At 46.7% G+C, this 11,751-nt stretch overlaps 1 protein-coding gene across 1 annotated transcript; it reads left to right on the top strand.

Annotated features, from left to right (window-relative positions):
• The first annotated feature begins 932 nt into the window (after positions 1–932).
• On the top strand, positions 933–2,587 carry LOC140913773 (olfactory receptor-like protein OLF2). Its single transcript, XM_073350570.1, has 2 exons — positions 933–944; positions 1,649–2,587. The coding sequence occupies exon 2, from the start codon at positions 1,649–1,651 to the stop codon at positions 2,585–2,587; it is 939 nt and encodes a 312-aa protein (XP_073206671.1). The 5' UTR covers positions 933–944.
• Positions 2,588–11,751: the final 9,164 nt, after the last annotated feature.

The raw sequence follows: 11,751 nt of genomic DNA on the forward strand, positions 1-11,751 counted from the left end.
AGATTTTAAGCTTACAATTTACCCCGAGTATGGGTCAGTGGGTAGCTACACCACCCAAGAAGACCAGAAACAATCACAGTTTCTGTCATGCTTAGTGGGGGAGGTTCCTCCCACTCCTTGTGTTCTCCCCTACCTGCTTGCTTCCAGAGGGGTCTATTGGGTGAGCAGCCCCTGCCATTTCCATCATGGCCAGAATCCATGATTTGAGCATCATTGAGCAAGGGGCAAGGGGAAAGGCCTTATTCTCCCTTGCTGAGGAAGGACTCTGACAATCTAGCCCTGAGAGAGGGGGCAGGAAATCACGCGAGGAGAAAGTCACCATGGAAAGACTTAGGGGAAAGAGATGGGGAGATGTGAAAGGGAGGGGAGAGAAGGGAGAATAAAAAATAAAAAAAAAAGGAGCTGTTGCTGGTTAATATTATTATTCATCAGGGTGCATGGGGGTCAGCATGGGATAGCAGACCGATTCCTAGGTGTGTTTGCTGTAATTAGAATCATGGGGTTGGAAGAAGGATGACAACGTCATTTTGTAGGACAAGAAGGGATTTGGAGACCTGGAGATCTTCCACTGGGGTAACTTCATTGACATCCCATTTTCTCCCTCAATCTCCTTTCCTCCCCACGCCCATGATAGTCATCACACCCACGCCACTCGTCCCCCAGCGCACAGTGAAAGCATCAGAATGAAACGTACCCCTAGCTCTGCCCTGGGTAACTGTGCAGACATGGGACCGTTTAATAACAAAAGGAGCAAAGAGTGCAACAGATTAAACCCCCAGGGTACGAGTTACTTTGGGGTAGCTTTGGCCGACCCAGTGTGTTTTAATTGTGTGTTGTGCGCCTTGGTGAACCCGATTGCTTCAGGGATCAGGTCCCCCAGGTCACCAAGAACAGTGTAAAACCTCCTGAATTCTCCCGCGTAGCAGCTTCTCTTGAGGGGGGAAGCAAAGATATATCTCTCTGTCTTCTGCAGGTCCATGCAGTTGGACTGAATTATGCTTACAAACAAATTCAGACACTGTGGTCATCAGCCGGGATTGAACCAAGATCTTTGGAAGCCAAAGCATCATGTTCCATGCCTTGTGCTAAAGGAAAAAACCCTCATCTTTTGGAGAAAGCAGCAGGTTACAGGTGCCGGGGGCAGGGGTGGTGTAGTGTGTGCATTATGTTATGACTCTGGGATTTCATACCAAGTAATGCAAAGCCCATTTTCATTTTCCTGAACAGGCTTAATGATCACACTAAGTAACCCAGAACTGAAATGGCAGAGCCCACCTTGTATGAATTGGGAAGAGCGCCGCTTGGCACAAACTCTCACCCCTTGTTTTCAGCCCGACTATTTCAGTGCAATAGTCAGAAGTCACTGTTTGCTGCTGTGTGTAGGAACAGCAATGCCCATGTGTGGGGCATAGTTAACGCACTGGTTCTTACATTTCGGCTGTGTGTCCATTTTTTCAGATAACTGGAATGATCGGCTCTGAACATCTGGCTCTGTGGACTAAGGCCTTTTCTTGATTCAGCAGGGGAGTCCCCTAAGAAACTAACCTCCATAATTTCTTCCCTTCCTCTCCTTCTAGGGAGGGGATAGAATTCCTGAGCCACCTGCCTGCCCACGTCACTGCAGCTCCCTGGTCTTGGTTCGGAGGAGATGAAAAAGGGAAATCACTCAACGGTGACCGAGTTCCTTCTCTCAGGACTGACAGATCGCCCGGAGCTTCAGGTCCCTCTCTTTGTGTTGTTCCTAGTGATCTACATTGTTACCTTGGTAGGGAATCTGGGGATGATCGTGTTAATCAAGATTGACTCCCGTCTCCACACCCCCATGTACTTTTTCCTTGGTAATTTGTCTTTCTCTGATCTGTGCTATTCCTCCATAATTTCCCCTAGGATGCTGCTGAACTTCTTAGCCGAGAGTAAAAGGATTTCGTACAATGCCTGTGCTGTGCAAATGTATCTCTTTAGTACTTTTGGTCATGTAGATTGCCTCCTGCTGGCTGTGATGGCATATGACCGTTATGTGGCCATCTGTAACCCGCTGCTCTATACAGTCACCATGTCCCGATGGCTCTGTCATCAGCTGGTGGCTGGGGTGTATGCCGTGGGCTTGCTGGACTCAATGGTACACACCATTTTTACTTTTCGTTTATCATTCTGCAGCTCCAATGCCATCAATCATTTCCTCTGTGATGTTCCTCCGGTATTGTCGCTCTCCTGTTCCGACACACGCGTCAATGAGATTGTGATGTTTGCCTCGACTGGCTGCTTGGTCGTGAGCAGCATTGTGATCATTCTCCTCTCCTACGCATATATCATCATCACCATCCTGCGGATCCGCTCTGCCGAGGGCAGGCGCAAAGCCTTCTCCACCTGCACCTCCCACCTGACGGCCGTGGCCATGTTCCATGGCTCCCTCCTCTTCATGTATTTCCGACCCTCCACCAGTTACTCCCTGGACACTGACAAAATAGCCTCTGTGTTCTACACGGTGGTGATCCCCATGCTGAACCCCTTGATCTACAGCCTGAGGAACAAGGAGGTGAAAGATGCCCACTGGAAAGTGATGCACAAATTGCTCACTTTCTCTTGAGCCTGTTTACTCCATACTGCGTTACTGATTGGGAGGTGGAAGCAGGAGAACTCAGTTCCTGCTCCACTGCAATCTCATTCCTCATCATGCAGGTTACCACTGAGCTTTATTTGGATTGTTTTTTTTTTCTTTTATTGTGTTCCAACAATGTCTGGCAGCCCCAGAAAGGTTTAAGAAGGTTGTGACGCTTTCTGGAGGAATTCAGGATTGTGAGTCACCCTGTCTCTCCCATGTATCAGTGAGCAAGCGACTTGCAGGGGCTAAATTATTTTTGTCAGCTCTCGGACTAGCCAGCTTGTTGACCCTCCTCCATCCCCGCCCTCCAACCATTCTCCTCCAAAGCTCAGCCAGCCTTTACTTTGCCTCGCAGGTCACCTCAGTTGCACTCCAATCCTGAAAGCTCTTTGAAACGTGTTCCCCGGCAGTATCCAGCCCCTATCCCTGGGCTGTCACCGAAATGACTGAGTCCACTGTCTTCAGAGAGATAGTATACAACCCAGCCTGCTAGATCAGCTGAGGATTCGCGCTTTAATATATTACACTGAGATGAACTGAGAGTCAAACCAAGAATACCTTTACTAAAAATGAGCAGAGGTTTAAGCAAAGATAATAGAAACAGAAAATGGTTCCAAATGAAAGAAAAAGTACAATGCATTTTCTCCTGACTAAAACTCAACAGGCTGCAATCCTTATCTGAGGGCTTATCTCCACTACTAGGTGGGTCAACGCTGCAGCGATCGATCCACGCCAAACGCACTCCCGTAGACTCCTGGTACTCCATCAGAACGAGAAGAGTAAGGGGAGTTGACGGGGGAGTTTCTCCCTTTGACCCAGCCTGGTGTGGACCCCATGGTAAGTAGATCTAAACTACTATTCGACATTGGTGAGGCCTCATCTGGAGTACTGTCTATTCGACATTGGTGAGGCCTCATCTGGAGTCCTGTGTCCAGTTTTGGGCCCCACACTTCAAGAAGGATGTGGATAAATTGGAGAGAGTCCAGCGAAGGGCAACAAAAATGATTAGGGGACTGGAACACATGAGTTATGAGGAGAGGCTGAGGGAGCTGGGATTGTTTAGCCTGCAGAAGAGAAGAATGAGGGGGGATTTGATAGCTGCTTTCAACTACCTGAAAGGGGGTTCCAAAGAGGATGGCTCTAGACTGTTCTCAATGGTAGCAGATGACAGAACGAGGAGTAATGGTCTCAAGTTGCAGTGGGGGAGGTTTAGATTGGATATTAGGAAAAACTTTTTCACTAAGAGGGTGGTGAAACACTGGAATGCGTTACCTAGGGAGGTGGTAGAATCTCCTTCCTTAGAGGTTTTTAAGGTCAGGCTTGACAAAGCCCTGGCTGGGATGATTTAACTGGGAATTGGTCCTGCTTTGAGCAGGGGGTTGGACTAGATGACCTCCTGGGGTCCCTTCCAACCCTGATATTCTATGATTCTATGATTCTATGATACTTTCAACTTGAGTCACGCTTCTAACATAACTCAATTTGCGTAGCTAGGCTTGACTTTTCCCCGGAGCGTAGACCTGCCCTGAGACTGTTTCTCACTTAAAGGCACCTCCTCAGTGGTACCAACCTACATGGCTGGGGATCCGCTGTTCATGGACCTCTTTGTCCCCCTCAGTGATGAAGCACAAAATGTCTTTTCCCCTTCTTCTTATAGTCCCGTATACCTTTGAAATGTATTCTTGTACCTCCAGAGTTCCTCTGCCCTGCGGGTGTGTGGATGCCTTGCTGTCTAGCTGGTTTTCTCACCCTGTTGTTAATGGGCTTTTCCAGTTGACTTCAAATGCAAATATAATTCCCATTGTCTCTGGCCTACCCTGTTCCATTTACATTGGAGACCTAGGCAGACCGATATGTCAAGATGTCTGGGAATGGCTGAAAAGTGTAAATACCAACCCAAGGGCAGCCTGTTAACAACCAGGGCACAAACCCCAAATTAGCTGTGAGTTCTAGGCTTAGATTTCACAGACCAATTTGCAAGTGTAAACTCCATGGCCATTACAACAGCCTTAACATGGAATCACAGACAGTCTCCTCGGGTACTTTATCTATCTTGCCACCCATGTAAGGTTACCTTTGTGATAGATGGTTTCCTACACCGAAGAGCACAGCAATCTTAATATTTCTCTTAGTCCTAAAAGTCCAGTGGCTTAGCCCAGGTCAATTGCACCTTCGATCTCACACTGAAGACACTTGTAGTTAATCCTATAAGAAAGTATCTAAAGATTTATGAACTAGGAAAAAAGAAATGAGAGTTCTTTACAAGATTACATCTGGTAAACACACACCCAGATGAGTTAATCAGGTTTCAAAAGGTACAAGAAGCATCTGTAATAAGCAAGCTGCATGTATCTTTCAGGGCTAAACCAGGCCAAGCACTGGGGATCTTATGCTTCGTAATCTTTGCCCCTCAGAGTCCAAGCAGAAGAAAAGACAGTTCTTCCTTTTTAGGGGTTTTTTATTGATTTATTTTTAATGATTATTCTGCTTCTAGTTGCAAGTGGAGCTGTTGGGAGCAAATCACTTGCACATCTCCTCTTCCAGGGGTGGGAGGGAGCCGTCAATGAAGTCTGTTGTGCTCTAATGTTCCACGGTGGTTTGCGGGTGTTGATGGGTCTCTTTTGTTGGATAGAAGATAACATCTCCTGTTAGAAACCAGGAGTCCGGTGGCACCTTAAAAACTAACAGATTTATTAAGGGATAAGCTTACCCTAATAAATCTGCAAAAAGAAAAGGAGGACTTGTGGCACCTTTGAGACTAATAATTTATTAGTCTCTAATGTGCGACAAGTCCTCTTTTTCTTTTTGCAGATACAGACTAACACAGCTGCTACTCTGAAACCTAATAAATCTGTAAGTCTTTAAGGTGCCACCGGACTCTTTGTCATTTTTGTGAATACAGACTAACATGGCTACCCCTCTGATGCATGTTAGAAACTGGTATCTCACACTTGTTCATGATTTTCTCCTGTCTGGTGATTTTCTGTTACAAGCACTTAAATATAACCTAATAACAGACATGGGATAGAGGCACTATAAGTGAGATGAATGCTGGCAGAAACTTACAAGCATTTCATAACCTCTAAACTCTAAACACAGTCCTATAATTTTCATGCCTATTTTAACAATACAAAGACATAGGGGAGCCAGACTGTTTCCAGCTTTGTAGTTGTCTTCGTTCAGCTTTGGCATGAGCTGGCATGTGGTCTGTCAGGGTCACAAGGCAAACTGACATTTCTTTGTCTTGGAGAAACTTGTTTACCATCCCTGCCTGGTTTCATCATTTGAGCATATTGTTAGTACATATCCATAGCTTTCTAATTGTTACATCACACAATGCGTATGAAGACCGGTATGATATCAGTTTTCATTTGATTCCTTACCCAATGTTCTTTATAGAGAAATACCATCACATCAACGTGTTAGGTGTAGTGAATTTGTCAGGGCTGACAGGAGTTGCTTATCATGACATTGGACTCTTTGCCAGTGGGCACTGAGGGGTTGTTAGGGTTACATGTATAAATATACAAATATATGTGATGTGCTTTGCAGGTACGCAATTGTCTGTGTTGGGAGAGAAAAAGGGCACCTAATCCATCTCCCTCTCCTTTGACATGGAGTTAGTTTCATTAGACAGTGGCAAGTGTGGAATGCAGGATTTCTGTGGCTGAACCAAAGGGAAGTTCACACACTGCGCTGGTTCTCTGCTGTCTTTCATGTGTTCTGTGCGGTCCAAATCATAGAATCATAGAATCATAGAATATCAGGGTTGGAAGGGACCCCTGAAGGTCATCTAGTCCAACCCCCTGCTCGAAGCAGGACCAATTCCCAGTTAAATCATCCCAGCCAGGGCTTTGTCAAGCCTGACCTTAAAAACCTCTAAGGAAGGAGATTCTACCACCTCCCTAGGTAACGCATTCCAGTGTTTCACCACCCTCTTAGTGAAAAAGTTTTTCCTAATATCCAATCTAAACCTCCCCCACTGCAACTTGAGACCATTACTCCTCGTTCTGTCATCTGCTACCATTGAGAACAGTCTAGAGCCATCCTCTTTGGAACCCCCTTTCAGGTAGTTGAAAGCAGCTATCAAATCCCCCCTCATTCTTTTCTTCTGCAGGCTAAACAATCCCAGCTCCCTCAGCCTCTCCTCATAACTCATGTGTTCCAGACCCCTAATCATTTTTGTTGCCCTTCGCTGGACTCTCTCCAATTTATCCACATCCTTCTTGTAGTGTGGGGCCCAAAACTGGACACAGTACTCCAGATGAGGCCTCACCAATGTTGAATAGAGGGGAACGATCACGTCCCTCGATCTGCTCGCTATGCCCCTACTTATACATCCCAAAATGCCATTGGCCTTCTTGGCAACAAGGGCACACTGCTGACTCATATCCAGCTTCTCGTCCACTGTCACCCCTAGGTCCTTTTCCGCAGAACTGCTGCCTAGCCATTCGGTCCCTAGTCTGTAGCTGTGCATTGGGTTCTTCCGTCCTAAGTGCAGGACCCTGCACTTATCCTTATTGAACCTCATCAGATTTCTTTTGGCCCAATCCTCCAATTTGTCTAGGTCCTTCTGTATCCTATCCCTCCCCTCCAGCGTATCTACCACTCCTCCCAGTTTAGTATCATCCGCAAATTTGCCGAGAGTGCAATCCACACCATCCTCCAGATCATTTATGAAGATATTGAACAAAACCGGCCCCAGGACTGACCCTTGGGGCACTCCACTTGATACCGGCTGCCAACTAGACATGGAGCCATTGATCACTACCCGTTGAGCCCGACAATCTAGCCAGCTTTCTACCCACCTTATAGTGCATTCATCCAGCCCATACTTCCTTAACTTGCTGACAAGAATACTGTGGGAGACCGTGTCAAAAGCTTTGCTAAAGTCAAGAAACAATACATCCACTGCTTTCCCTTCATCCACAAAACCAGTAATCTCATCATAAAAGGCGATTAGATTAGTCAGGCATGACCTTCCCTTGGTGAATCCATGCTGGCTGTTCCTGATCACTTTCCTCTCATGCAAGTGCTTCAGGATTGATTCTTTGAGGACCTGCTCCATGATTTTTCCAGGGACTGAGGTGAGGCTGACTGGCCTGTAGTTCCCAGGATCCTCCTTCTTCCCTTTTTTAAAGATTGGCACTACATTAGCCTTTTTCCAGTCATCCGGGACTTCCCCGGTTCGCCACGAGTTTTCAAAGATAATGGCCAATGGCTCTGCAATCACAGCCGCCAATTCCTTCAGCACTCTCGGATGCAACTCGTCCAGCCCCATGGACTTGTGCACGTCCAGCTTTTCTAAATAGTCCCTAACCACCTCTATCTCCACAGAGGGCTGGCCATCTCTTCCCCATTTTGTGATGCCCAGCGCAGCAATCTGGGAGCTGACCTTGTTAGTGAAAACAGAGGCAAAAAAAGCATTGAGTACATTAGCTTTTTCCACATCCTCTGTCACTAGGTTGCCTCCCTCATTCAGTAAGGGGCCCACACTTTCCTTGGCTTTCTTCTTGTTGCCAACATACCTGAAGAAACCCTTCTTGTTACTCTTAACATCTCTTGCTAGCTGCAGCTCCAGGTGCGATTTGGCCCTCCTGATATCATTCCTACATGCCTGAGCAATATTTTTATACTCTTCCCCGCTCATATGTCCAACCTTCCACTTCTTGTAAGCTTCTTTTTTATGTTTAAGATCCGCTAGGATTTCACCATTAAGCCAAGCTGGTCGCCTGCCATATTTACTATTCTTTCGACTCATTGGGATGGTTTGTCCCTGTAACCTCAACAGGGATTCCTTGAAATACAGCCAGCTCTCCTGGACTCCTTTCCCCTTCAAGTTAGTCCCCCAGGGGATGCTGGCCATCCGTTCCCTGAGGGAGTCGAAGTCTGCTTTCCTGAAGTCCAGGGTCCGTATCCTGCTGCTTACCTTTCTTCCCTGTGTCAGGATCCTGAACTCAACCAACTCATGGTCACTGCCTCCCAGATTCCCATCCACTTTTGCTTCCCCCACTAATTCTACCCGGTTTGTGAGCAGCAGGTCAAGAAAAGCGCCCCCCGAGTTGGCTCCTCTAGCACTTGCACCAGGAAATTGTCCCCTACGCTTTCCAAAAACTTCCTGGATTGTCTATGCACCGCTGTATTGCTCTCCCAGCAGATATCAGGAAAATTAAAGTCACCCATGAGAATCAGGGCATGCGATATAGTAGCTTCTGTGAGCTGCCGGAAGAAAGCCTCATCTACCTCATCCCCCTGGTCCGGTGGTCTATAGCAGACTCCCACCACTACATCACTCTTGTTGCACACACTTCTAAACTTAATCCAGAGACACTCAGGTTTTTCTGCAGTTTCGTACCGGAGCTCTGAGCAGTCATACTGCTCCCTTACATACAGTGCTACTCCCCCACCTTTTCTGCCCTGCCTGTCCTTCCTGAACAGTTTATAACCATCCATGACAGTACTCCTGTCATGTGAGTTATCCCACCAAGTCTCTGTTATTCCGATCACGTCATAGTTCCTTGACATCACCAAGACCTCCAGTTCTCCCTGCTTGTTTCCAAGGCTTTGTGCATTCGTATATAAGCACTTGAGATAACCTGTTGATCGCCCCTCATTCCCAGTATGAGGCAGGAGCCCTCCCCTCACAGACATTCCTGCCTGTGCTTCCTCCCGGTATCCCGCTTTCCCACTTACCTCAGGGCTTTGGTCTCCTTCCCCCGGTGAACCTAGTTTAAAGCCCTCCTCACTAGGTTAGCCAGCCTGCTGGCAAAGATGCTCTTCCCTCTCTTCGTAAGATGGAGCCCGTCTCTGCCCAGCACTCCTCTTTCATGGAACACCATCCCATGGTCAAAGAATCCAAAGCCTTCTCTCCAACACCACCTGCGTAGCCATTCGTTGACTTCCACGATTCGACAGTCCCTAGCTAGGCCTTTTCCTTCCACGGGGAGGATGGACGAGAACACCACTTGCGCCTCCAACTCCTTTATCCTTCTTCCTAGAGCCACGTAGTCCGCAGTGATCCGCTCAAGGTCATTCTTGGCAGTATCATTGGTGCCCACGTGGAGAAGCAGGAAGGGGTAGCGATCTGAGGGCTTGATGAGTCTCGGCAGTCTCTCCGTCACATCGCGAATCTTAGCCCCTGGCAAGCAACAGACTTCTCGGTTTTCCCGGTCAGGGTGGCAGATAGATGACTCAGTCCCCCGGAGGAGAGAGTCCCCGACCACCACCACCCGCCTTCTCCTCTTGGGAGTGGTGGTCGTGGAACCCCCAACCTCAGGACATCACATCTTATGCCTTCCAACCAGCAGAGTCTCCTTCTGCTTTCTCGCCCCAGACATATCATCTGGTCCACTCTCCGCAACGATACCTGTGGAGAGAACATGAAAGCGGTTAGTTACCTGTGTCTGTGTTACTGGAACCCGGACATTTGTGAAAAAGTGAAATAAACAGGAAAAAAGTCATACCCCACACAACATATTTACACCCCATCACCATGTTTACTGTGAGTTCTTGCTTTTAGGTCTCCTGGAAAATATTCTAGACTCTGAAGAGCAGGGATTCAGGGAACGTTATAGCTCAGGGCATGGTGAATGGGACATGGATAGCTCTGGACCCGGAACTAATTTTTCAGTTTGCTGAAGAAAAAAAAAAAATTCCACTTCACCCAAACTGAAAAACCACCAAAAATATTGGTGAATTCAAAACGTCGGCCAAAGAAATATTCATTTTGGGTTGATTGAATCATTTCAATACCAAGACTTTCAGCGGCGACGTGTGGGAGGGAAAAACTGGGTCAGGTGCCCTTTTTTCACAGTGGCCCACACAAGCCCCCACAGTTTCCTGTTGGTGCCCTCTCCCAGATTCAAAAGTCGCTCCTGACCACCTTACCATCTCCTTCTCCAACATGGTGCCCGATTCCTGGTAAAAAAAAATAATGTCTAAAACTATTCATGGAAAGTTTCAGTTGTAGAGATTGTCACCTGGCTTGTTCTCCATGCACCAAGCATGGAAAGAGGCTTTCAGTCAGATTGGCCTTTCTTTTAGGTTAAGAGAACAACAACACACAGAAGAACAAATGTAAAGTTTCATTATAAAGTGCACTGTTTGTGGACACTGCCAGCAATGCCCCTCTGCCATGTACATTGGCCAAACCGGACAGTCTCTAGGCCAAAGAATAAATGGACACAAATCAGACATCAAGAACTGTAACATTCAAAAACCAGTAGGAGAGCACTTCAATCTCCCTGGACACTCAATAACAGACTTAAAAGTGGCCATTCTTCAAGAAAAAATCGTCAGAAACAGACTTCAGTGAGAAACTCTAGAACTGGAATTATTTTGTAAACTTGACACCATCAAATTAGGCCTGAATAAAGACTGGGAGTGGCTGGGTCACTACAAAACATAATTTTCCCTCTGTTGATACTCACAGCTTCTTGTCAACTGCTGGGGCTGGGCTACATCCACCTTGATTGAATTGGCCTCGTTAGCACCACAAAAAGTAATTTTCCCTCTGTTGATATTCACCCCTTCTTGTCAACTTGTAAATAACTGTTGGGAATGGGCCACATCCACCCTAATTGAATTGGCCTCATTGGCACTGACCACCGCACTCGGTATGGCAACTCCCATCTTTTCATGTGCTGTATAGTTATACCTGCCTACTGTATTTTCCACTGCATGCATCTGATGAAGTGGGTTATAGCCCATGAAAGCTTATGCCCAAATAAATTTGTTAGTCTCGAAGGTGCCACAAGGATTCCTCGTTGTTTTTACTGATACAGACTAACCCGGCTACCCCTCCAAAACCTCTAGGACAGTGAAATGAATAGCAAAATGGCATCTGGGGGTGGGGAGGCGGGATGGCATTTTTTGTAAAAGTGAAATAAACAGGAAAAAAGTCATACCCCACACAACATATTTACACCCCATCACCATGTTTACTGTGAGTTCTTGCTTTTAGGTCTCCTGGAAAATATTCTAGACTCTGAAGAGCAGGGATTCAGGGAACGTTATAGCTCAGGGCATGGTGAATGGGACGTGGATAGCTCTGGACCCGGAACTAATTTTTCAGTTTGCTGAAGAAAAAAAAAAATTCCGCTTCACCCAAACTGAAAAACCACCAAAAATATTGGTGAATTCAAAACTTC

The sequence above is a fragment of the Lepidochelys kempii genome, chromosome 6 (genome assembly GCF_965140265.1).
Source record: "Lepidochelys kempii isolate rLepKem1 chromosome 6, rLepKem1.hap2, whole genome shotgun sequence".
NCBI lineage: Eukaryota > Metazoa > Chordata > Testudines > Cheloniidae > Lepidochelys > Lepidochelys kempii.

Bases quoted from the DNA above. Each gene is read 5' to 3' on its own strand.
- LOC140913773 (XM_073350570.1), top strand. From the start codon at position 1,649: ATGAAAAAGGGAAATCACTCAACGGTGACCGAGTTCCTTCTCTCAGGA.